The sequence below is a fragment of the Castor canadensis genome, chromosome 14 (genome assembly GCF_047511655.1).
Source record: "Castor canadensis chromosome 14, mCasCan1.hap1v2, whole genome shotgun sequence".
Lineage (NCBI taxonomy): Eukaryota > Metazoa > Chordata > Mammalia > Rodentia > Castoridae > Castor > Castor canadensis.
Genome location: NC_133399.1, coordinates 89,586,387 through 89,609,630, shown reverse-complemented (window position 1 = coordinate 89,609,630; position 23,244 = coordinate 89,586,387). Strand labels below are relative to the sequence as shown.

Genomic DNA, 23,244 nt, shown 5'->3' with positions numbered 1-23,244 from the left:
AGTCCTCCTGCCTCAGCCTCCCTAGTGCTGGGATTGCAGGTTTGTGCCACCATGCCAGCTTCGTTTGCTTACTTTTTTACATAAGCATATGAAATAATCTCAATCTCTTTGAAAGAGTTTTCAGTCTCTTTTCAATATGTTTAAAAAATAGAAAAGGATTAAGTTGATCTTCATTTCTGTTTTGTTTTGTTTTTGTTTATGCAGAGATATCCTCTCTTATCTACCTTGTGCAATGAAGACCAGAGGAGTCCTAGACTTGCTGCCAATTTTGTTACCTTCCTTCATGTTGTATGTTTTTGTCTTTTTCCTGAATTTTTTGTTGTTGTTTTGTCTCTTTCTTCATAGAGTTCCTTTGATCTTCATTTTTCAAGCTGTCTTATAATTATTCTTCATTTGCTACCACATTTTTTTCTCTTTTCAGCATACTTTTCCTATTATCTAAATCTTTCTTTTTAAATTTCTGTTTCTTAGGAAGAAAATTTTTATAAAGCTCTTTGAGAACGTTAAGTTTTGATTTGCAAAAGGTTTTTTGTACTTTATATGCTTTGGTTTCCTTCAAGTTCGTTGTTTTTGGCTTGGGTCTCTGAATTTTATTTTGCAAATTCTGTCAAGTGATGAGTAACTCTTGGCTGCCTACTCATACTTATGAATAAAGTGATGGAAATTAAGTTAATGATACCAAGTTCTATATGTGGAGAAGGACTTGCTAATGAGGGGATTTCCTGTGTACTTGCTGGACATGTAGTTGGGTGTGTGTATGGATTCAGTACTGTATCTCTTTCTTCTGATTCTATTTATCCATCTTTTGTCTAAAGCAGGTTTCTGGAAGTCTAGTGAGAAAAGAGAATCCTTAATTCTGTTTGCTATGTAGACTGACACAGAACCCTAATTTTCAGTGCAGCTTGGCATCCTAATGCTTGTTTCTAGTGGCCAAGTACATAATTCTCATTCTTACTCCAGTCAATGGGTAACCTTCAGAAAGTACCTGTTGGACTGGAGAGCAATCCAAGAAGAGTCCAACTGCCTCAGATAAAAAATGTCAGCCAATGCTTTTCTATTTAGCTTCAATCTCACACTCAGAAATACCCAATGCTTCCAATTCTTAAGTGTTTTCAAAATTCAATGACATGAAAATACATACTGACTTGTCAGTAGTTCTCAGATTTTTACAAAAGTTTATGCTAACTCAATTGTCTGCTGTCTTACTGCATTGATACCTTATTGTCATTTTCTTTTGGTTTTTAGATAAAGTTAAGATCAACTTTGTCCTCAATACAATCTATATTATCAGTTACCAAGAATTCTTTACATTAAACATATCAAAATAGAACAATAGGGTATACCAGGTCACTAGAGATTGCTGGGAGTACACAAGAACACATGCATGTTTCATATGAAAAGTTGTTAATCTTAAAATCATGTGTGTAAATTAGCATTCTCCATATCAGTGTAGATTTTTATTATTGTTCAGTGTTTATCATTTGAGACAAAATATAGATGGCATTCTTCAGATTTATTTGATAAGGTAAATTTTGGATATGTTTTTAACTTTGGAAAACTTTTTATTTAAAAGATTGATGTTAATTAGGAAAATAGTCTGTCATTTTAAATGTTTGTTGTATAACTCTCAAATTACATTTTTATATTTCTTCTATTTTTGGTATATTTCTTTTATTTTTGCATAATTTCTTTCATTTTGTCTTCCTTTTAAAATTTATCCTCATTACTTGTTTTTTATATTCTTTTATTGCCATATTATTATCATCCTGAGAGTACACTGTGACATTTACAAAAGTTTTACAATATATTGTAGTTGAGTCCACCCCCTCCGTTATTTTCCTTATCCCCTCTTCCCCATTCTTTGAATAGTTTCAACAAGTCTCATTTTTCCATTTATATTTTATATATTTGTATTGATATAAACTCATCATCACCATCACCATATTCTTGTTCCTCTGTTTCTACTTGTGTTTTCTGAACTCACCACTCCAATGACAAACAAAATCACTGAAATTTATACATTATAGTTATCTAATTTAGAAAATCTTTTCCCTGATTTTAACTACCTTCTTGTTGTTTTCTCAAAAGAAAAGTATGCTCTATCATTATACTTTAAAACAAGTGGATATTTTGCAAGCTATAAAGATTGACTAATGGCAAATACTTTTGCATTGTTTAAAGTTAAGAAATAAGACATTTTATTTGCCTTTAAAAGAGCCTTAGAATAAAATTACTTCATGGAAATCATTCATCTTCTGACTAAATTAATTTTTTTCTATTTTAATTTTTTTTCTACAGAATGATTGCTAAATAAAAACAAAAAAGAAAAAAGTGCACGGTTGTGAAAAAATTTACACTACCTTGACTACTAAAATTGTGAAGATAAATTTTATTCAAAATAAGGCTTCTTATTGACAAAAACAATATAAAAGTAGCTTCAGCAATGTTTATAGATAATTTTTAAGTTGATATTACAACAAATTGGATTATGGCAACACATGAAATAGGTGTGTGATTAAATTGATGAGTGTGTGATAATTTCAGCTATAAGTGTAAACATTTGCTTTATTTTAGCAGAAACATAAATGGAATGCAGCATTAAACAGTTGTTAAGGCCACAATTTCAGTCTTAACAGAGTTGGTCTAAATCTTGGCTTTGTTAGAATGGTTTAATTAAAGTGAATGTAGTTCTCTGCATCTCAGTTTAATTTACAGAAAAATGAGGATTTACAACCCCAAAATTACAAAGTTTAAAGAAACTTCTATACACAAAGTGTTTAACATAGTACCTGGCACATAGTGAGCATTCAATGAATGGTCGCTAATATTATTAAAAAGCCACTCAAATATGTTTTATTGAAATGCATGAAACTTTATAAATCACAAATAAAATTAATTTAATTTGATACCAAAATGAATAGCATATCAATATTTTCACTTGGAGCAAATAAAAACAGCTAGACATTTATGCTTAAAGTAGGCAACACTGAATTATCACTGTCTTTGTAGCAAACAAAATAGGAAGTGCTAGGAGTTGTGTGAGAAAGATGCTCTTACTTTAAAGATTAAGGAAAAGTATTTAAATGTGTATTTTTCTAGCAACTAGCAATAACTTCTTTCCACTCTACCCAGAGAAATCAACTTTTTAAATTTTCTTTGATTGCCTGTTACGTGTCCGGCTGTGTTTACCTATCATGCGGAGGAAATACCTCCTTTTTATGCTTGAATACTTTCCTTTTCCACAGACATTTCCACTGGGCCTGGGAGATGGGCAGTTCTATCCATGGACAGATGGTTTAAGAAGAAAGGACTGGCATGACTATGAAAGCATTCAGAAAGAGGCTTTGCGCTCAGGTATGAAGCTCAGAATACGCCGAAGTGCTACTCTACTTACTGCAGTGTATCATCTGTCACTCACAGGACCTCAAATTAGTATTGTGAAGTATGACTCATGGGGATACTGGAGATCAATACTGGACAGAATCAAATGACCTCAAATTTCAGAGAGAAAACAAATATTGAATGACCTTTCCTATATATTAGTTGCAAAACTGGTCATTACAATTTTGGAAATCTGTAGTGCTTCGTATTTCCGAAATCCTTTTCAATCATTTCTGGAAGCATCTTGGAATTTTTTTTAATGAGACATGATGTGCTAGAGATAAATCTTGTACAAGAGTCACTTATTGGACTGGAAATGCAAAGTAACTAAATGGTACCACAATTTTCAGGCATTTCAAGGGACTACTACAAGTCCATAAATCATAGCAACTGGGGACCTGAGGTTGGCAATTCTTAGACAAACGAACAGGAATTACACATGTAGGCGATTTCTAGGCTTGGGCTATAGAGAAGAGAGTAACAGGAAAGAATAAATCCTTCCAGAAAGAGTGAAAAATTAGGTTGTTGCAAACAAAGATTCATGAACAAGAATAACACAAGCTAGGAAGCCCATATTCTATTATTCTACAAAAGGAGCTTTGTCTTTTCATAGTGAGGGTGCCAGAGAAAAGGCATTTGAACAGCACTGAGCCTACTACATCTGGGTCAAATCAGCAGCACAACTATGACTACCCACAGTGTAAGGTCTTCCCGGTCAACTTTCCTCATAACTTACCCCCTCAGGACAATTGCAATGAAGACATTACATAGTCACACAATTGTACAAGGCTGCTCTATGTCAGGAATAGTTGACCTGATAATGATCATTCTCTATCATTTCTTATTTTTTTTGCCGAATAATGCCCAGAACCAATTCAATTTCATTAAACACATTGTCTCAAAGATACTTCATTTAGAGAGCATTAAACTCTTCTGGATTCCGTCGTCTTTCCACCTTGACCATAAGGCCATGAATAATTACGAAACTAATTTCCTTACTACCTGTTTTGCTTCTTTAATTCTGTTACCTTTTGCCTCTTGTAGACTTTCTCAGCCCTGTATCAATCTAATCATCTTGTCATTTTTATGACTGCAAGATGTTGAAACTTCATGGAGATGCTCATTTTATCTTACCAACTGAACCTGCAACAATTTTAATAATAATGATCAAAATTTATTGAATGAATGTTTCTACTGGTACTTTACATACATATTTTATTTAAACCTCAGGACAACTTTTATAGTATTACCATCGCAAATTTGCACAAAAAAAAAATTGAAGCCCTAAGAATTTATTAACTTTTATCCCAGGTCAAATAGTTAATAATTTATAGAGCTAGATTTAGAGCCAGATCTTATCAAGTTCCATTATACTACATTTTCTGCCTTTAAATAATGTTTGGACAATATGGAATAATGACAGAGACAAATGGGACAGACACACCTAGATTCAAATCTTAACATTTTGATACACGAGCTAAGTGGCAAATCAATTTATGCTTCTGATAGTATACTTTCCAGATTTCCCCTACAGGTTCAAGACAATACATCTAAAATAACTGCCTAATTATTTGATAGCTGTAATTATTAAGCAACCTGTTACTATCACATGAATGGTCATGCCTATCCTTTTCTCATGAAAATGTGTTTTGATACAAAATCCAAAACTTTATATTTGTTTCTTTTTCATACCACTCTTTCCAACTTTTAGACAAGCATGCCTTTTATAATTTAATCCTTATATGTTGATCTACAACAGAAATTGGTAGGACTGGGGGCATAGCTTGCATGCTAAGAAAGTGCTTTCTTAGCAAGCAAAAGGATGAGTTCAAAAACCAATACCACTGACAAAAAAAGGACAGAAAGAAAGAAATTGGTAGTGTAACAAATTTCCTATTCAATTAAAAACACTTGTAAATATTAGGCTGTTTTTTATTAACTAGAAGATATGTAAAAATGCAATAGATTAGACTTCATCATTTGATATTATGAAATATATCTTAAATAATCATCTTAAAGTACAAACACATGTAGTGTAGTCAAAATAAAATAAACATCTGTATATTCCATATCTACACCACAGGAAAGCATCATTTTGCCACTATGTCTTTTCCAAGGATTGAATTTTGTGTTTACTTTCTTACTTTACTCTGTAGTTATTACCATCTGTGTATTCATCCTTCAAACAATACCATTTCATTTTGCCTGTTAAATTAAATCATAGTTTGTGATTTTCTTCTTGCACTCAAAATGATTTTCAAGATTCATTCATGTAAATGTGTACAGCTCTAATTGGTTCATTTTTACTATCGTTTAATTTTTTATAAAATTGTCTTGTTCATGAACGTTTGGATAGATTAAAAATAGATTTCAGTTGTCATGTATAATTTTACTATAAGCATTCTTGTGCATGCTTCTGGAGTAAATACCGTATTTTCTTTGGACATATATTTAACAGTAGATTAATATGACTAAGGACTGAACATTTCAAATTTGTTTGGCCACAATAAACTCTTTATAAAAATTGATATACCAATTTTACTTCAATCAATAATGGATTGAATTCTCATTACTCTACATCTTTGTCAACATTTGATATTATGTGAATATTTTGATTTCCTGGAGTATTTTACCTAGCTACTGGGCTAACTGATAAATAGTTACAGTACTAGTTAATTGTATGTTCCTCCTATGCTTAATTTTTGAATCAATTTGTCCGTTATATTTAAATATTCATATTTATTCAGGTAAATTTATTCATAATGTCTTCCTGAGTACAGCAATATTAATAATCCATACCTTTATATTGATTTTTCTCTCAGATATTTTTTCTTATTTTAAATTATTCTTAATCTGTTCCTTTAGAAATTTCTCTATTTTATTAATAATTTCAAAAGATCATTTTTTAAATTTATTCATTTTTTATCATTGATTGAAAGTCATATTTATCATTTTTTCTTTTACATTCTTTCATTACTTTTTTTAAACTTTAAAAATCAATACACACCTCCTTAACTTCATCCTTTCTTCCATGGTAGAATAAGCATTTAGGACTCCAATTGTCCTTCCAAGTATTACTTTCACTGCTTTGCACTTCTCTGTGTTCCAGTGTTACATATCTGTTTCATTTTCTTTCAGTTATTTCTTGAAATGTCAATCTTAGGTAGAATGATTAAAACTGTCTTAAAATAAAAAAAATTTAGAAATTATCTACTAATGAATTCACAATAGTCTATAGGGAAGTACATAAAACAATAATAAGCATACACTTTCTTTAATTGCCTTAAGTGTTCTCATGGATAATGTTACATTTGTGTTTTGTTCTGGCAAACTCATGGGTTTGTTGTATATTTGGTAAATTGTGAGATAATAGATACTTTAAATGTATTTTATAAGGCAGTGGTATATGGGGAGCAGTTAATAAGTACATAGTGTGTGGAAGTATATGTTGATACACACCACAGGGAAGTAACAAGAAAAAGTTGATGTTTGATCTGTTTTTTGTAGGAATGGAAATTTCTGAATATTTAAAAAAGGATAGGGAATGGACAAAGGAAGGAAAGACCTCAAGTCTTTATCTCTAGCATTCTTTTCTTGCATATTTGTTCCTTTACAGATAAGCTAAATCATAAGTTACTAATTTTATTAAAAGAATTTTAACTAATATTCAAAGAAACCAAGAGTTTTAATTCATTTCATCATTCTATACTTCACTGTTTTAGAGTATCGTTAACCAAACCATTATAACTTACCTGCAGATGAAGGGTGTCCAATTCAGCTTCCTAGTAGAGGTAAACCAAATTTTAAAGTGTTATGGCAAATGCTAAGAGATGTACATATGTATATGTAACTATGTGTATATACATGTGTTTATATCTTCAATTAATTTTCTGATTTTCCTTTCACATGAATTGCTACTATCTCATAGATAGTTTAGACATTATTATTTTTTCTAGTAACACATTTTATGTGTGTAATACCACTGCATTTCATTCTTTGAGAATTTATTACCATTAAATTTTTATCATTTACCAGATTACCTATCACTCCCAGTTGCACTTTATCACGAAATTGATAAGCATAATTACTGATTCTTCTTCAATTAATAGAAGTTAAACAAAAACTACAGATTCTTGTAGAACAACATGAAAGACAAAGTATAATCTGATATCTACTATCATTCAAAATATATTGGGTTAATTGTTATAGTACCTACAGAACTATCCGGCAGGCATTTCTCCATATATGATTTAGCCAAATATATATATATTGTTGAAATAAAGAGAATCTTGACATGTGGCATCAACTTGTCTATGGATTTAATAATTTATAATGAGAGTAAGGAAGAAATTACAATTATTTTAGATGACTATTTCTTTATTAATATGTGCTGTTCCCTAATTCACATATCTTTTAATAAGTGGTAAAAGCATACTATATCCAGATAATGCATATGTGTATGAGTTTGTGTTTGTGTCTGTGTGTGGTGCACTATATGCTTTCAAAATCATTATTAAAATGATTTTATTTCTAGACAACACTAATTTTTAATACTGAAATTTGAAGTCTGTTCTTGTTCAATCTTGTTTTTGTTTTAATTTCATAAGGATCTTCACTATGGTTATCACTGTTTGGGGAATTTTAATATAAGTGCACTGAACATTTATAAAGCTACTTTGAATCCATCTGTTTGATCTTATTTGTTTGAAATAAGATATACCCTCATATAATCATAATTAATCCACAGATTCCACTATAAGCCTCAGGAATCCTATGAAACTACATCTATCTTTCTAGTACTTCCACTTGTCTTAGTTAATTATACTTGCTAGTTTGAGTATCTGACATTTTTATTAAATCTTGTCATTTTTAATTTTTTATACACTCATGCAGGAAATACTTCTACATGCCACTACATATATAATGCTACATAAAGCTCTAGAAGAAATGCTAGACAAAAAATGAGCTGCAGTGGCTCTTAGGAAGCCGGTGGTATAGTTGGAGGAGTTTTTACTGATCATCAACACCATGGACCTTGTGATCAAAACTACTAGTCTTTCTTTCAGTAGCCTTCCAACTGATCTCCTTGAACCATAGCTCTTCAAATAGCAGTACGATGGATCTTCTAAAGATATATAATCAGAGCACATCACTCTTTTGCTCAAAGTCTTGAAAATGTTGTCAGATTTAAAACTAAAACCAAGTTCATTCCATGACCCTGAGGCCCATCTGATCCGCTCTGACCTCATCTATTGATCAGTGTTCAGGCCAAATCGGCCTCCTTTTTCAACTCAAATATGCTAAACATGTTTCTGAATTATCTCTTGCTGTTCTTGATCCTAATGTTCAGGATCAATTCATCCGTATCTCCACAAACCCATTTTCCCCTTCATTGAGGTCACTCAATCATATAGCACCACTATAGGTCTGTCACCCACCATATTATCATATGCCCTATTTGATTTTCTTCTAGAAGTTATGATTTAGTCTCTATTGGCACACATATATTTTAGTTTAATGAGTTAAAAATCATGATTCCATGAAATATGGTCATGTGCCTAAGAGTTCTAAGTCACAAGATTAGTTTGAATCATTTGAATTGTTTGATTTTTTATTTTATTTTTAATATTGGCACTCCTACATTAGGAAAGTATTATGAAAATCTGATACCACATGGTTGCTATTTTCTTCTGAACATTGCCTCTCATGATCCTTTAAACCTCATGATCCAACTTACTAAAGGTTCATACTAATTGCTGCTAATTTCCGTAGCAAAACATTGAAAAGGGTATGAATTAAAAGCCAATTTGAGAAGCAGGAATTTGCCATGCTTTAAATGATTAACAGTAGGCTTTCCTGAGTTTCTTTAAACAACATCTCACTTTAGTGCTGATCAGGGACCCATTTTGCTCTTAAATGTCTTTATTCTACATAATTGAACAAGATTGCCAACAAAACAGAGTGGGAAACACAAATGTACTCTGTTTGGAAGTGACTGTAAGTAGACTGCTTTCAGAAAGTAAAAAATGGTAATTTTGCTATAATTACCATGGTTCCTGGTCATCTTTTATTGATGCCTAAAACCATTATCTGGCATTCTTTTCTTACAGCCAACATGAAACATTGTTTATAGTTAATAGTTTACTATAATTTATATATTTATGATGTGTTCTCAGTAAATGTCAAAATGAGATTTGGGGAAGATGGTCAATTTTGGAACATGGTTCCAAAATAACCTTCATTATAATTCATTGAAATAAAGTTAACTTTTAATGAAATATTTCCTTTGACAGTAATTGCATAATCATGAAAATATAAAATGGAAGTGAAAAGATTGTGAGTATTCTTTTGAGATGTATCATTTATGTCTCTAAAAATAGAATAAAACTTAGCTGAAACTAAATTGAGTGAGAATTACCTCAGGAAAAATCCCTTCAATCTTACAATATGACAATAACAATGAAGAACTATCTCAGGGAATTATTTAAACTGCAATCAGTTTGTATTTTAAAATATAGACAAAATTTTTAAAATAATTCAATTTAAGTATTTATTGTTAAATTGTAAAGCTCATGCTAACACTCGGTTTAGAAATACTAATTTCAATGAACAAGAATACATGAGATTAATTAGCCTTATTTTTCACATTAGTAAAATGTGGTTTGATTATAACACCTTTCTCAGTTATTTTGTGTTAATTAAATTTGTATAATTAAAGTATCTGGCTTCAGTCTCTGCTCAATAAAAGATTTTTACTTCATCAGATAACCCTGATTTCTGCACCTATATTACTAGAATTTGAATCAACTGTCGCACTTTTTCTTATGCCTTCAAATCTAGTTAATGTAGACAAAATCACTTGGGGCTTATATTAACTTGTTCTTTAGGTACTGTTTTCTTTTTTATTTTTTACTTTAGGGTTTACATTATAGTATAAACATTTTGTAAGCTTCTGTCCTAAACCTATGTTTCTCTCTTAGTATTACATTTGTAGTTTGACAAACATCCCTCTCATATGGTAATTATTGTGATTATTATCACATTGTTTCTGGCTATAAATGCCCCCACATTTGTGAGGAATCATGTGATTGCATCATAACCCTTGATGATGAAGCCATAAGAAAATGTTCCATTGAAGAAAGACTGTTTGATAAAAGCCAAAGAACAAGATGAGAAAGATAGTAAAGCAAATGATTTGAAATCAAGTGGATTAAGAAGGTTAAATTTGATTTTATGCCTGCCATTCATTTTCTTAAAATTTTATAGCCAATTTTATTTGTTCTGCTTTTAACGTTTTCCAGTACAGCTACTAAGTGAATTATAAATCTTTTTTTCCTAGCAACAACCACACTTAAAAATTCTTCTACCCCTATATCTAATATTTTTATGTTAACTGCGAAAGCTAACAGTAGCTTGAAATTTCATGAAGTCACTGTTGCAGGGACTTTAGTTTTCAGTAGGGTCAGAGAAGTCTTCCCCACATGCGGACTTGTAGTTTACATACTTACGTAGCAGGTATAAGCCTTAGGAAGAAGAATAGGAAGACTAAATTAGAGAATGAATTTTGATGACATGGACTGTGATAGCACCATTATGATATCAACAATGTTTTGTAACATGCTATGATAACAAAATCTCCCACAATTCCAGGGACTTCAATTCATCTGAGCTTAGATTACAATTAAAAAAAAGAAGTATGTTTTAGGCAGAATTTTATAGCAATTCAAGTGGTTACTTAGTTTCCAAAATTCATATCCAGAGATTGGCACAAATTGCCAATAATGAGTTATGGGCTTTCTTGGCTCTAGACCTAATCAGTGTGGCAGAGGAAATGTGAGTATTTACCCATGAAGGAAGAAAAAGTGCCAGCTGTCAAGACTGGCACCTGTTTGATGATGCTTTTTGACTGCATATCAGTGGTTTTTGAGCAGCATTCATGCCACATAAAAGCAAGTGTACCCTGGATATTTTGAAGTCGCAGAAATGTGGCAGAACGGCCCTCAGAAATGCTAGAAGCCCGGAGCAGGGAATGTAATGGAGAATTTCTATGCCCCACATTCAATACTAACAAACTTGTATTATTTATGAAACATAGTTACTAACAAAGTGGAAAAAATAAAACCTGATGGATAAATTAATTTAATACATTATTTGATGTACTGGCATAAAATGACCAAGAGAGCTCAATGGAATTACTGTTATAAGGTGTTTAATAATGATTTTAATTTCCATGGTGACCAATTGAGCCTTAGGGATCCAAATTCATTATTGGACTAGAATGACTTGATTAACTTAACAAACTTTGACCTACATATCAATCTAATGGAATTTAGTAATACATTTCAATTCGGGTATAGAAATATGAGTTGAATCCACTTATGAATACAAACTTCCTTGGTTGTTACTAGCAGGGAGATAACTTTTGAAATTGTGGGAAAAAGGTTTATAAACAAGGAAATTATTGGACTGATACTTAAATTTTTAATTCTTACATTTTTATATAAATATAAATAATTCATGTGGTGCAATAACTTATAAACACTTTGACATATGCATTGTAAATAGTTTTTAGCCAAAACAAAAGCATTAAATGCATGATCCAAACTTGGAAAATCATCATCACACTTCTGATTAATGCCTAGCACTTTTTTTTACTATAAATCATTTATACAAAATTTCTCCCCGCTTCACTCTTTATAAATGCCTGGGATTTTAACATGGATATAATCATTTCTTAAAACTGGCTTCATGTCCCTCACCAAATCCTGTGAAGTAGAGGTAGTCAAATATCTTTAATACTATTTTAACATAAGCAAACTCAGAAAAGTCAGGTGATTCTATGCATATACATATATTATATAAATGAGGTCAAGCACAGATTGCATTTATTGTATATGACATACAGTCATATTAATGTCAGCACCACAAAGCCAATATTTTGCTCATTCTTATCTCTTTATTGACTTTTCCCACCTCTGTTAATTGCCATATGCAACATATTAAACCTGAATATTCCTATGGTGCATCCATTTGTAGGCAAAATGAGGCCATAGTAAGAGTGGCAATTCAATTTCTCTGACTTCTGCTCTCCACTATATATAGGTTCCCTATTCTCTCTACAAAAACCTCTTTGTATTTATAAGCACCTTGGAGGCAGATTCCAATTTATAAAATGCTACCCTTAATTTTCTTTTACTCTAACCACTGGCGGATGGATTGACAATGGGTGTTTGACAGCCATGTAAGTTCACCATCTCGCTGTCACAAGCTCTGCAACCCCCTGCCCCCAGTGCTCCTAAAGCCATGCATTGGCACACCCCCAGCTATTATCCACAGCCTGTCACTGATGGATCCTTGAAGAAGTAGGTAGAATACCTTGCTCCTCTACCTTGTGTTATACTTTGTCATCTACGCACTAAGACAACTAACAACAAAGCTTTTGGTTCTCTCTCACACAGAGAACTTCATATAAGACAGTTCCTTCAAACGAAAACTTTAAAGGAGTCCCTTGTAAAATTCTCAAATCAGACTGAAAATTAGTACCAGAAAAATACCAACTGGCTGCTCTGCATCTTTCTTCCCCAAATCCAGTAATTGCCTGGGAACGATGCAAATGTCTGAAAATCCTAACAAAAATGAATTTAAAAGAGTGGACATCTACAGGTTGCTTCATCAAATGAGTTAAATCTCACCAGTACGGATGAGCATTCTCAAGCTAGGATCCTACCATCATTGTAGATACACATATAGGTACAGATGATTCTTATTTTCCTGTTTTTAATATACTCCTATGTTGAAATAAGCAATCTTAAATAAACTTCTAATCACCAAATTAAAACATTATAAATTGTATTTAACATCTTTTTAATAAAAATCATAATATTATAAAAACTATTAGCAACTTGTTAAATCCTTATAGAATAATTTTCCAAGTTCATACAAAACTGCATGAAAATGCTACTTTTAACTAATAAAAATGTTACCTTCTTTACAAAGGAGATTCATATTCTTTGCTTACAAAGTAAAAAATATACTTGAGAAGCAATGGTGCAATTTTTATTTTAAATAAAACGGACTTTCCTCATAATTTTCTGGACTGTTCAAAGATGCCTTAAAATAATTCTAAGTGTGGCAATATATTATTAGTTCCTACATAGTTAAAGGATAGCATACATAGAATACTTTAGTAGGCTAACAAAAATTTATTTTAATAATAATCATGAATGGCCATAAAGTAAAAATAGCTCTCATTAGCAACATTCCTGAATTTCACAGAAATTTGAAAATGAAAATGTTGCATTAATAACTTCATAGAACTTTCTAGATACACAGCAAGGAATATACCTTTGAAGAACTCTGTCTAGCATGGGGATCCTTTGAATCTCAGCTTCTATTCTCCCTTTCTCTACTAAGTAACTCTCTCATTGTGTCTCTTGGCAAAAAAGCCTTAGATGTTAGGGTGTGACTGGCTATAAGTGTCTCCACTCAGTGTAGATTCCTGTGGAGAGGCAAATCACTTATGCCAAGCTTCCTTGAAAGTAACAAGACATTTCCATTTGGTCAGCCAATAGACATGGTTTAAAAAAAAAAAAACAGCTTCTGCCAGAGTAAAACAAGGACTTAGTACAAAACATAAAAAGTCGTGTTTTATGAATCACTTTTAGTCATTATTCAGAAGGGCTCAATAAACACAGCAGGCACTTAGAAATTTTCTTTACTAAAAATCCATGGATTAAAATGTTAATCTCATCCAAAAACACCTTACAGAAATGTCCAGGAAAATAGTTGGCCAAACATCTGGGCATTTGGTCCTAGCCAAGTTGACAGATAAAATTAACCATCACAGTGCTCAACGAGGCGTGAACAGCACAGACATTAATCTTCTGTGGGTCAAGGAAAGTCTGCATAATGGGATGGAGCATGCTAAGCAACTCCTCCAGACACAGTAACTGGAAGAATGCTGACCTTTGTCAATTCTGTAGACAGAGAGGGACTAAAGGATTTGCTACTAAGGGACAGATAATTTAATATCCTCTCACCAATTCAGGTATTGCTACCAAGAAAGAACAGGTGAGCCTGAATTCTAACAGAAAGAAAAACTAAGATTAAAAAGAACATAATAACCATTTATGGAGGTCAAAAGCCAGTAAGAGGGGCACCCAGAAGTGTCAAAACCATGTACATTGTAAGGACTTTTGTAAATGCCACAATGTACACCCAACCAGAAAAACAATTTTAACAGTGTCTAATAAAAAGAAAATAAATAAATATAGCCAAAAATAAAACTTCTGTGAACTAGAACTTCAAAAGGGGAGAAATGATAACCTGAACAACATTTTTGTCTTACCATAGTAAGACAAAATGGACTTCCTGAAAACAAAATGTGACTTTCAATTTGAAACATTTAAGGGAAATATAGAAGTAGATGATCACTTTGAGGCACAAGAAGAGGACTGGAAAATTAAACATAAAATTGTATCAAAACAGGGCAAAAATTCAGAGGTGAAGATTATAGGCAGAAGGGTTAAAGCTGTGAATAGATGCATGAGTTTAAAAATTGAAAAAGACAATAATCAAATAATTATAAAAAGAAAATTTCATTGATCTGAAGGGAGATTCTAGTCCAAAGTTTGAAAGCATGACAGGAAATATCAATTTAAAAATTCACACATACGCAAATATTAATAAAACTTCCAGATTTAGAATAGAATCATTTGTTTCAAGGCTTCTGGCAGAAATATGAAGTAATATAGAAAGGAAAGATAATCAGTTTGGCATTGAAGTCTTCCATCTGTATGTTTAGAAATCAGTATATACAAGGTTGGGAGAATATATTACCTGTGTTGGTCTGATTTCTGTTGTTACATAGGCTTATTTAGCTCCTGGTTCTGAAGGTTAGGAAGTCCAAGAGTTTGGCAATGGTTCTGGTGAGAGTCTTATGCTTTATAACATGGAAGAAAAGAAGAGCAAGTGGTTATGTGGAGAAGAGACAAGACATGGCATGAGAGGTGATCTCACTTTTTAACCACCCAGTACTACAGTAACTGATCCATTCCCATGAAAACACCATTAATCCCTCTTAACAACATAATCACATCTTAAAGTTTCCCCACTTCTTAGCACTGTTGCATTGGGGACCAAATTTTAATGTGACTTTTGGTGGGCACAAACCACATCCAAGGAGAGGTTTTCAAAGAGTAATAACATTCTTTCTCTTGTGAGGAAGGAAGAAGTGTGAGAAAGTATAAGATTTCTAAACGTCGTGTCTTATTAGTAGTGCCACAGTACGAGGACATAATAGGTACCCTGTTTTCACATAGACGTGGAAAAGTGAACAGACAAGTAAGAGTTCCAGGAATGTATAAAATGAAAGAATAAGCCTAAAAGTTAACAAATAATATAACGGAGGGCATCATGCACTCATGAGTGATAAAACAGCACGGCATTATTGTGAACCCACAAAAAATTGACAATTTCCAAACATTTTTGTTCTACCAAGGCAGTAATTTCCTAAAGTCTATAGGGTGTGGCATACAAGTTGGAAAACTGAAGACATCAATATGGAATAGACTGAACAGAGAAAACATTCAGGAGGTGGTGGAAATCAAATTAGTCCTTGGAAGATGTTGAGTAGCAAAAGGCATTCCTGGAGAAGAGTGGAAAAGAGCCCTAAGCAAAAAGGAGAAACTTATTTCAAACATGAGATGGACTGTCCTAAGAATGCCATGACTAATGAAAAGGTACATGAATGCCATGACTAGTGAGATATGTGACTAATGTGGAAACCTAGTTTAAATGAGGGTAGTCCATTTCACAGCGACAAGTATTTAAATAGAGAAATAACATCAATGCTTAAACTCTGACATTCTTATAAATACAACTTAAACAATACTGTGTATCAGTTGGAACAATGGGTGGCATTCGTGAAGTAAGACTTGTCATTATGCAAGCTTATATGTGACAAAGAGGTCACAGTGTGGTCATGATAATTGTTCACATCAATTCATTTTCTGTGAGGATTCCAGAGTGTAATACAGTCAGCACGTCCGTTTCAAGTGTGTCATTTTTGTGAATCATATTTATCAAATGAGGACACTACACACAGATTATTTCCTAACTTCCTTTGTTTTATTTTTATTTTTTATTTTTTTAATTTCTTTTATTCATATGTGCATACAATATTTGGGTCATTTCTCCCCCTTCCCCCTGCCCCCTTCCTCTCCCCCCCGCCAATCCCCTTGCTACCAGGCAGAAATTATTTTGCCCTTATCCCTAATTTTGTTGAAGAGAGCGTATAAGCAATAATAGGAAGGAACAAGGGTTTTTGCTGGTTGAGATAAGGATAGCTATACAGGGAGTTGACTCACATTAATTTCCTGTGCGTGTGTTACATTCTAAATTAATTCTTCTCAAACTAACCTTTTCTCTAGTTCCTGGTCCCCTTCTCCTATTGGCCTCTGTCGCTTTAAAGTTTCTGCATTAGTTCCTTTGTATTGAGGACATCAAATGCCATCTTTTTTTTTGGGGGGGGGTGCGGTTTCTTGCCTATCCTCATATCTCCCTTGTGTGCTCTTGCCTCAGCATGTGATCAAAGTCCAATCCCCTTACTGTGTTTGCTCTTGATCTAAAGTCCGCATATGAGGGAGAACATATGATTTTTGGTCTTCTGGGCCTGGCTAACCTCTCTCAGGATGATGTTCTCCAATTCCATCCATTTACCTGCAAATGATAAGATTTCATTCTTCTTCATAGCTGAGTAGTATTCCATTGTGTATAAATACCACATTTTCTTAATCTGTTCATTGATAGTGGGCATCTTGGCTGTTTCCATAACTTGGCTATTGTGAATAGTGCTGCAATAAACATGGGTGTGCAAGTTCCTTTGAAGTAACCTGTGTCACATTCCTTTGGGTATATCCTCAAGAGTGGTTTTGCTGAATCATATGGAAGACCTATGTTTAGATTTTTAAGAAGCCTCCAAATTTTCTTCCAGAGTGGTTGTACTAGTTTACATTCCCACCAGCACTGTAAGAAGGTTCCTTTTCCCCCACATCCTTGCCAACACCTGTTGTTGGTGGTGTTTTTGGTAATGGCTATTCTAACAGGGGTGAGGTGAAGTCTTAGTTTGGTTTTGATTTGCATTTGCTTAATGGCTAGAGATGGTGAGCATTTTTTATGTGTTCTGTGGCCATTTGAATTTCTTCTTTTGAGAAAATTCTATTTAGTTCAGTTACCCATTTATTTATTGGTTCATTAATTTTGGGAGAGTTTAGCTTTCTGAGTTCCCTATATATTCTGGTTACCAGTCCTCTGTCTGGTGTGTAGCTGGCAAATATTTTCTCCTACTCTGTGGGTGTTCTCTTCAGTTTAGAGACCATTTCTTTTGTTGAGCAGAAGCTTTTTAGTTTTATGAGGTCCCATTTGTCTATGCTATCTCTTAGTTGCTGAGCTGCTGGAGTTCCATTGAGAAAGTCCTTGCCTATACCTATTACTTCCAAAGCATTTCCTACTCTTTCCTGTACCAACTTTAGAGTTTGGGGTCTGATATTTAGGTCCTTGATCCATTTTGAGTTAATACTGGTATAGGGTGATAAACATGGATCTAGTTTCAGTGTTTTGCAGACTGCTAACCAGTTTTCCCAGCTGTTTTTGTTGAAGAAGATGTCTTCTTCATCATATATTTTCAGTGCCTTTGTCAAAGACAAGTTGGTTATAGTTGTGTGGCTTCATATCTGGGTCTTCTATTCTGTTCCACTGGTCTTCATGTCTGTTTTTTGTGCCAGTACCATGCTGTTTTTATTGTTATTGCTTTGTAATATAGTTTGAAGTCAGGTATTGTGATACCTCCAGCATTGTTCTTTTTACTATTGCCTTGGCTATTCGTGTCCTCTTGTGTTTCCATATAAATTTAACAGTAGCTTTTTCAATCTCTTTGATGAATGTCTTTGGAATTTTGATAGGAATTGCATTAAACATGTAGATTGGTTTTGAGAATATAGACATTTTTACTATGTTGATTCTACCAATCCATGAGCATGGGAGATCTCTCCACTTTCTATAGTCTTCCTCAATCTCTTTCTTCAGGAGTTTATAGTTTTCCTTGTAGAGGAATTCACATGCTTTGTTAAGTTTTCTCCTAGGTATTTGATTTTTTTGAGGCTATTGTAAATGGAATTGTTTTCATATAGTCTTTCTCAGTTTGTTCATTATTAGTGTATAGAAATGCTAATGATTTTTCTGTTGATTTTATATCCTGCTACCTTGTTATAGCTGTTGATGGTGTCTAGAAGCTTTTGAGTAGAGTTTTTTGGGTCTTTAAGGTATAGGATCATATAGTCTGCAAATAGGGATATTTTGACAGTTTCTTTACCTATTCATACTCCTTTTATTTCCTCTTCCTGCCTAATTGATCTGGCTAGGAATTCCAGTACTATGTTGAATAGGAGTGGGGATAGCGGGCACCCTTGTCTAGTTCCTGATTTTAGAGGGAATGGTTTCAGTTTCTCACCATTAAGTACAATGCTGGCTATAGGTTTGTCATATATAACTTTTATAATGTTGAGGTACTTTCCTTCTATTCCTAGTTTTCTTAGAGCTTTTATCATGAAATGGTGTGGGATCTTATCAAAGGCATTTTCTGTATCTATTGAGATGATCAAGTGGTTTTTGTCTTTGCTTCTGTTAATGTGGTTTATTACGTTTATTGATTTTCATATGTTGAACCACCCCTGCATCCCTGGGATGAAGCCTACTTGGTCATGGTGAATAATCTTTTTGATGTTTTGTTGAATTTGGTTTGCCATTATTTTGTTGAAGACTTTTTTATAGTTCTCCTTTTTGGAGTTGTCTTTGCCCAGTTTGGGGATAAGTGTAATACTGGCTTCATAAAATGTGTTAGGCAGTTTTCCTTCCCTTTCTATTTCATGGAACAGTTTAAGGAGGGTTGGTATCAGTTCTTCTTTAAAGGTCTGATAGAATTCAGCAGAGACTCCATCAGGTTCTGGACATTTCTTTTTTGGGAGACTCTTGATTGCTGCTTTAATTTCATTTTGTGTTATAGATCTATTCAGGTGATTAATGTCCTCTTGGTTCAGTTTTGGGTGATCATAAGTATCTAGAAATCTGTCTATTTCTTCAAGATTTTCAAATTTATTAGAATATAAGTTCTCAAAACAGTCTCTGATGATTCCCTGGATTTCCATGGTGTTTGTTGTTATCTCCCCTTTTCCATTCCTGATTTTACTGATTTGGGTTTTTTCTCTCCTCATTTTAGTCAGGTTTGCCAGGGGTCTGTCAGTCTTATTTATTTTTTCAAAGAACCAGCTTCTTGTTTTATTGATTCTTTGTATGGTTGTTTTTGTTTTTACTTCATTGATTTCAGCCCTTGTTTTTATAGTTTCTCTCCTTCTGCTTGTTTTGGGATTTGCTCGTTCTTATTTTTCTAAGAGTTTGAGATGTAGCATTATGTCATTGATTTGGGATCTTTCAGTCTTTTTAATATATGCACTCATGGCTATAAACTTTCCTTTCAGGACTGCCTTTGCTGTGTCCCATAGGTTCCAGTAGGTTGTGTTTTCATTTCATTGGCTTCCAGGAACTTTTTAATTTCCTCTTTTATTTCATCAATGACCCATTGTTCATTAAGCAATGAGTTGCTCAGTTTCCAGCTGTTTGCATGTTTTTTGTCTTTATTTGTGTTGTTGAGTTCTAGTTTTAATGCATTGTGATCAGATGGAATGCATAGTATAATTTCTATTTTCTTATATTTGCTGAGGCTTGCTTTGTGCCCTAGGATATGATCTATTTTGAAGAAGATTCCATGGGCTGCTGAGAAGAATGTATATTGTGTAGAAGTTGGATGAAATGTTCTGTAGACATCAACTAGGTCCATTTGATCTATGGTATATTTTAGATCTAGGATTTCTTTATTGATTTTTTGTGTGGATGACCTATCTATTGATGATAATGGGGTGTTAAAGTCTCCCACAACCACTGTGTTGGAGTTAATATATGCTTTTAGGTCCTTCAGGGTATGTTTGATGAAATTGGGTGTGTTGACATTGGGTGCATATAGGTTGGTAATTGTTATTTCCTTTTGGTCTATTTCCCCTTTTGTTAGTATGGAATGTCCTTCTTTATCTCGTTTGATCAATGTAGGTTTGAAGTCTACTTTGTCAGAGATAAGTATTGCTATTCCTGCCTGTTTTCAGGGCCATTGGCTTGGTAAATCTTCTTCCAACCTTTTATGCTTAGCCTATGCTTATTTCTATTGATGAGATGGGTCTCCTGTAAGCAAAATATTGTTGGATCTTCCTTTTTAATCCAGTTGTCAAGCGGTGCCTTTTGATGGGTGAATGAAGTCCATTAACATTAAGTGTTAGTACTGATAGGTATGTGGTGATTCCTGTCATTAGTTGTCTTAGTTGTTTGAGGGTTTGATTGTATGTAGCTAAATTGATGTTACTCTCTACTTTCTTGCTTTTGGTTTTCCTGTAGTTTGGTGTTGTCTGCCCTTTCATGGTTATGTTGGGTTTCACTTTCTGTGTGCAGAATCCCTTGAAGAATCTTTTGTAGTGGTGGCTTAGGTGTTTTAGTTTCTGCTTATCATGGAAGACTTTATTGCTCCATCTATTTGGAATGATAGTTTTGCTGGGTAGAGTATCCTGGGGTTGAAGTTATTTTCATTCAGTGCCCGGAAGATCTCACCCCAAACTCTTTTTGCTTTTAATGTTTCTATTGAGAAGTCTGCTGTGATTTTGATGGGTTTACCTTTGTATGTTATTTGTTTTTTCTCTCTTACAGCCTTTAATATTCTTTCTGTAGTCTCTGTACTTGTTGTTTTAATGATAATATGTTGTGGGGTAGTTCTATTTTGGTCAGGTCTGTTTGGAGTTCTGGAGGCTTCCTGTACCTGTATGGGCATAGTTGTCTCTAGATTTGGGAAATTTTCTGTTATTATTTTGTTGAATATATTACGCATTCCTTTTTCTTGCACCTCTTCTCCTTCTTCAATGCCCATGATTCTCAGGTTTGGTCTTTTGATGGAGTCAGTAAATTCTTGCATTTTTCTTTTCACAGGTCTTGAGTTGTTTAACTAATAGGCCTTTGGTTTTTCCTTTAATTACCATTTCATCTTCAGGTTCTGAGATTCTGTCTTCTGTTTGTTCTATTCTGCTGGATTGGCCTTCCATTTTGTTTCAAATTTCTGTTTCGTTTTTTTTTCTGAGGTTTTCCATATCCTGAGTTTCTTCCTCTTTAGTATTGTTTATTTTCACCCTTAATTCATTTATCTCTTTATTTATCATGTTCTTTGTTTCACTTTAGTGTTTATACAGTGCTTCTATGGTTTCCTTTATTTCTTCTTTTGCTTTTTCAAATTATCTACTTTTCTTTTCTTGGAATTCTTGAGTGTCTCCTGTACATTTTGGTTGACCATATCCAGTATCATCTCTAAAAAATTCTCATTGATTACTTGCAGGATTTTTTCTTTCAGGGTGTTCTTGTGGGCTTCATTGGGTTCATTGACATAGTTTATCTTCATTTTCTTGGAGTCTGGATCTGGTTATCTGTTTTCTTCATTCCCTCTGGTTCCTGTACTAATTTATTGTTGGGGGGAAATTGGTTTCCCTCTTTTTTCCATCTTCTCATCATTGCCCTTGCTACTGTTACTGTCCCTGTACTGTGTGTAATTCAGTATTGTCTAGCTTATAATAATAATGATGATGATATCTAGAATGAAAGGGTGAGAGGAGAGGGAAAGCAAAGGAGGTAAAGAAAAAGGGAAACAAAACAAAACAAAACAAAAAACAGAGCCAAAGAAATAAACAGGGAGAGATAGTGTACTGATCAACAGTGAGCTAAACAGGCATTAGAAAGACAGAGAGAGGATAAAAAATAATAATAATAGTAAATAAAAATTAAAAAATTAAATAAAATTTCCCAAGTTCAAATGCAATAAAGTTTCAGTCCTAATACATTTGGTGCTAGTCCTTCAGCATCCAGTCCTGGTGTTGGTGTCTGAGTAATAGTTCTGTAGTTGTCTCATCAAAGGGGAAAAAGAAAAATAAATACCCCAAGTTCAAATGCAATACAGTTTCAGTCTCATCAAAGGAAAAAAAAAAAGGAGTCTGGAGACAGCTTTGTGAATGTCTATCTGAGGCTGCAGCTCATGTGCCACCTACTGTCAGCCAGCTGCTGCTACAGGCTTTATTTATGCAGATATCAGCAGTGAGCTTTACACTCACCTAGCCCTGCAGGCTTTGTGTATTTAGAGTTCTCCAGGACTCATGCCCCTCTTGCATTCTCTCCAGTATACAGTCCTACCCGCCTGTTGCAATTGCAGTCCTTTTTTATTTAGAGCTTATGTGGGGATGTCCCCTCCCCCACTCTCCAGTGGAGCATGCCACACTTTAGCCACTGTTGGATGCCTTCTCCTCTCCAAGCACACTGGGGGAGGTGGCACCACACCTGCCTTCTCCTGGCTTGTTTATTTACAGTTTGCATGGGGGGATGCTCCCCCCCCCATGGAGCTTTCCTCACAACAGCCACTGTTAAAAGCTTTCCCTGCTCCAAGGTTGCTGGGCAGGGGCCCCCACGCCTCCCTTCTCTGGCCAGCTTGTTTATTTACAGTTCACCTGAGAGAGTGCCCATTCCCCACTCTCTGGAGCTCAGGGCACCCCGCCCTCTTTGTTACCTGTCTTTTTTTTTTTTTTTTTTAATTTTTATTTTATTCATATGTGCATACAATGTTTGGGTCATTTCTCCCCCCTTCCCCCCAACCCCTCCATACCCTCCCCTTCCCATTCCCTCCCTTACCCCTCCTTACCCCTCCCTACCAGGCAGAAACTATTCTGCCCTTATCTC

General features: G+C 33.9%; 1 protein-coding gene across 2 annotated transcripts in view; it reads left to right on the top strand.

The window, feature by feature from the left end:
• Nucleotides 1–23,244, top strand: part of Galntl6 (polypeptide N-acetylgalactosaminyltransferase like 6) — a 1,137,834-nt gene that overhangs the window by 374,138 nt on the left and 740,452 nt on the right. Inside the window, exons 1-2 of one of the 2 annotated variants that reach the window (XM_074054980.1) lie at nt 209–288; nt 3,246–3,354. Coding sequence is in view for 1 of the 2 variants with exons in the window: in XM_074054979.1 (XP_073911080.1) it covers nt 3,246–3,354 (109 nt within the window). In the remaining variant the exon portion in view is untranslated. Of the gene's footprint in view, nt 1–208; nt 289–3,245; nt 3,355–23,244 lie in introns of those variants that run through there. The other variant, XM_074054979.1, reaches the window with a different exon arrangement.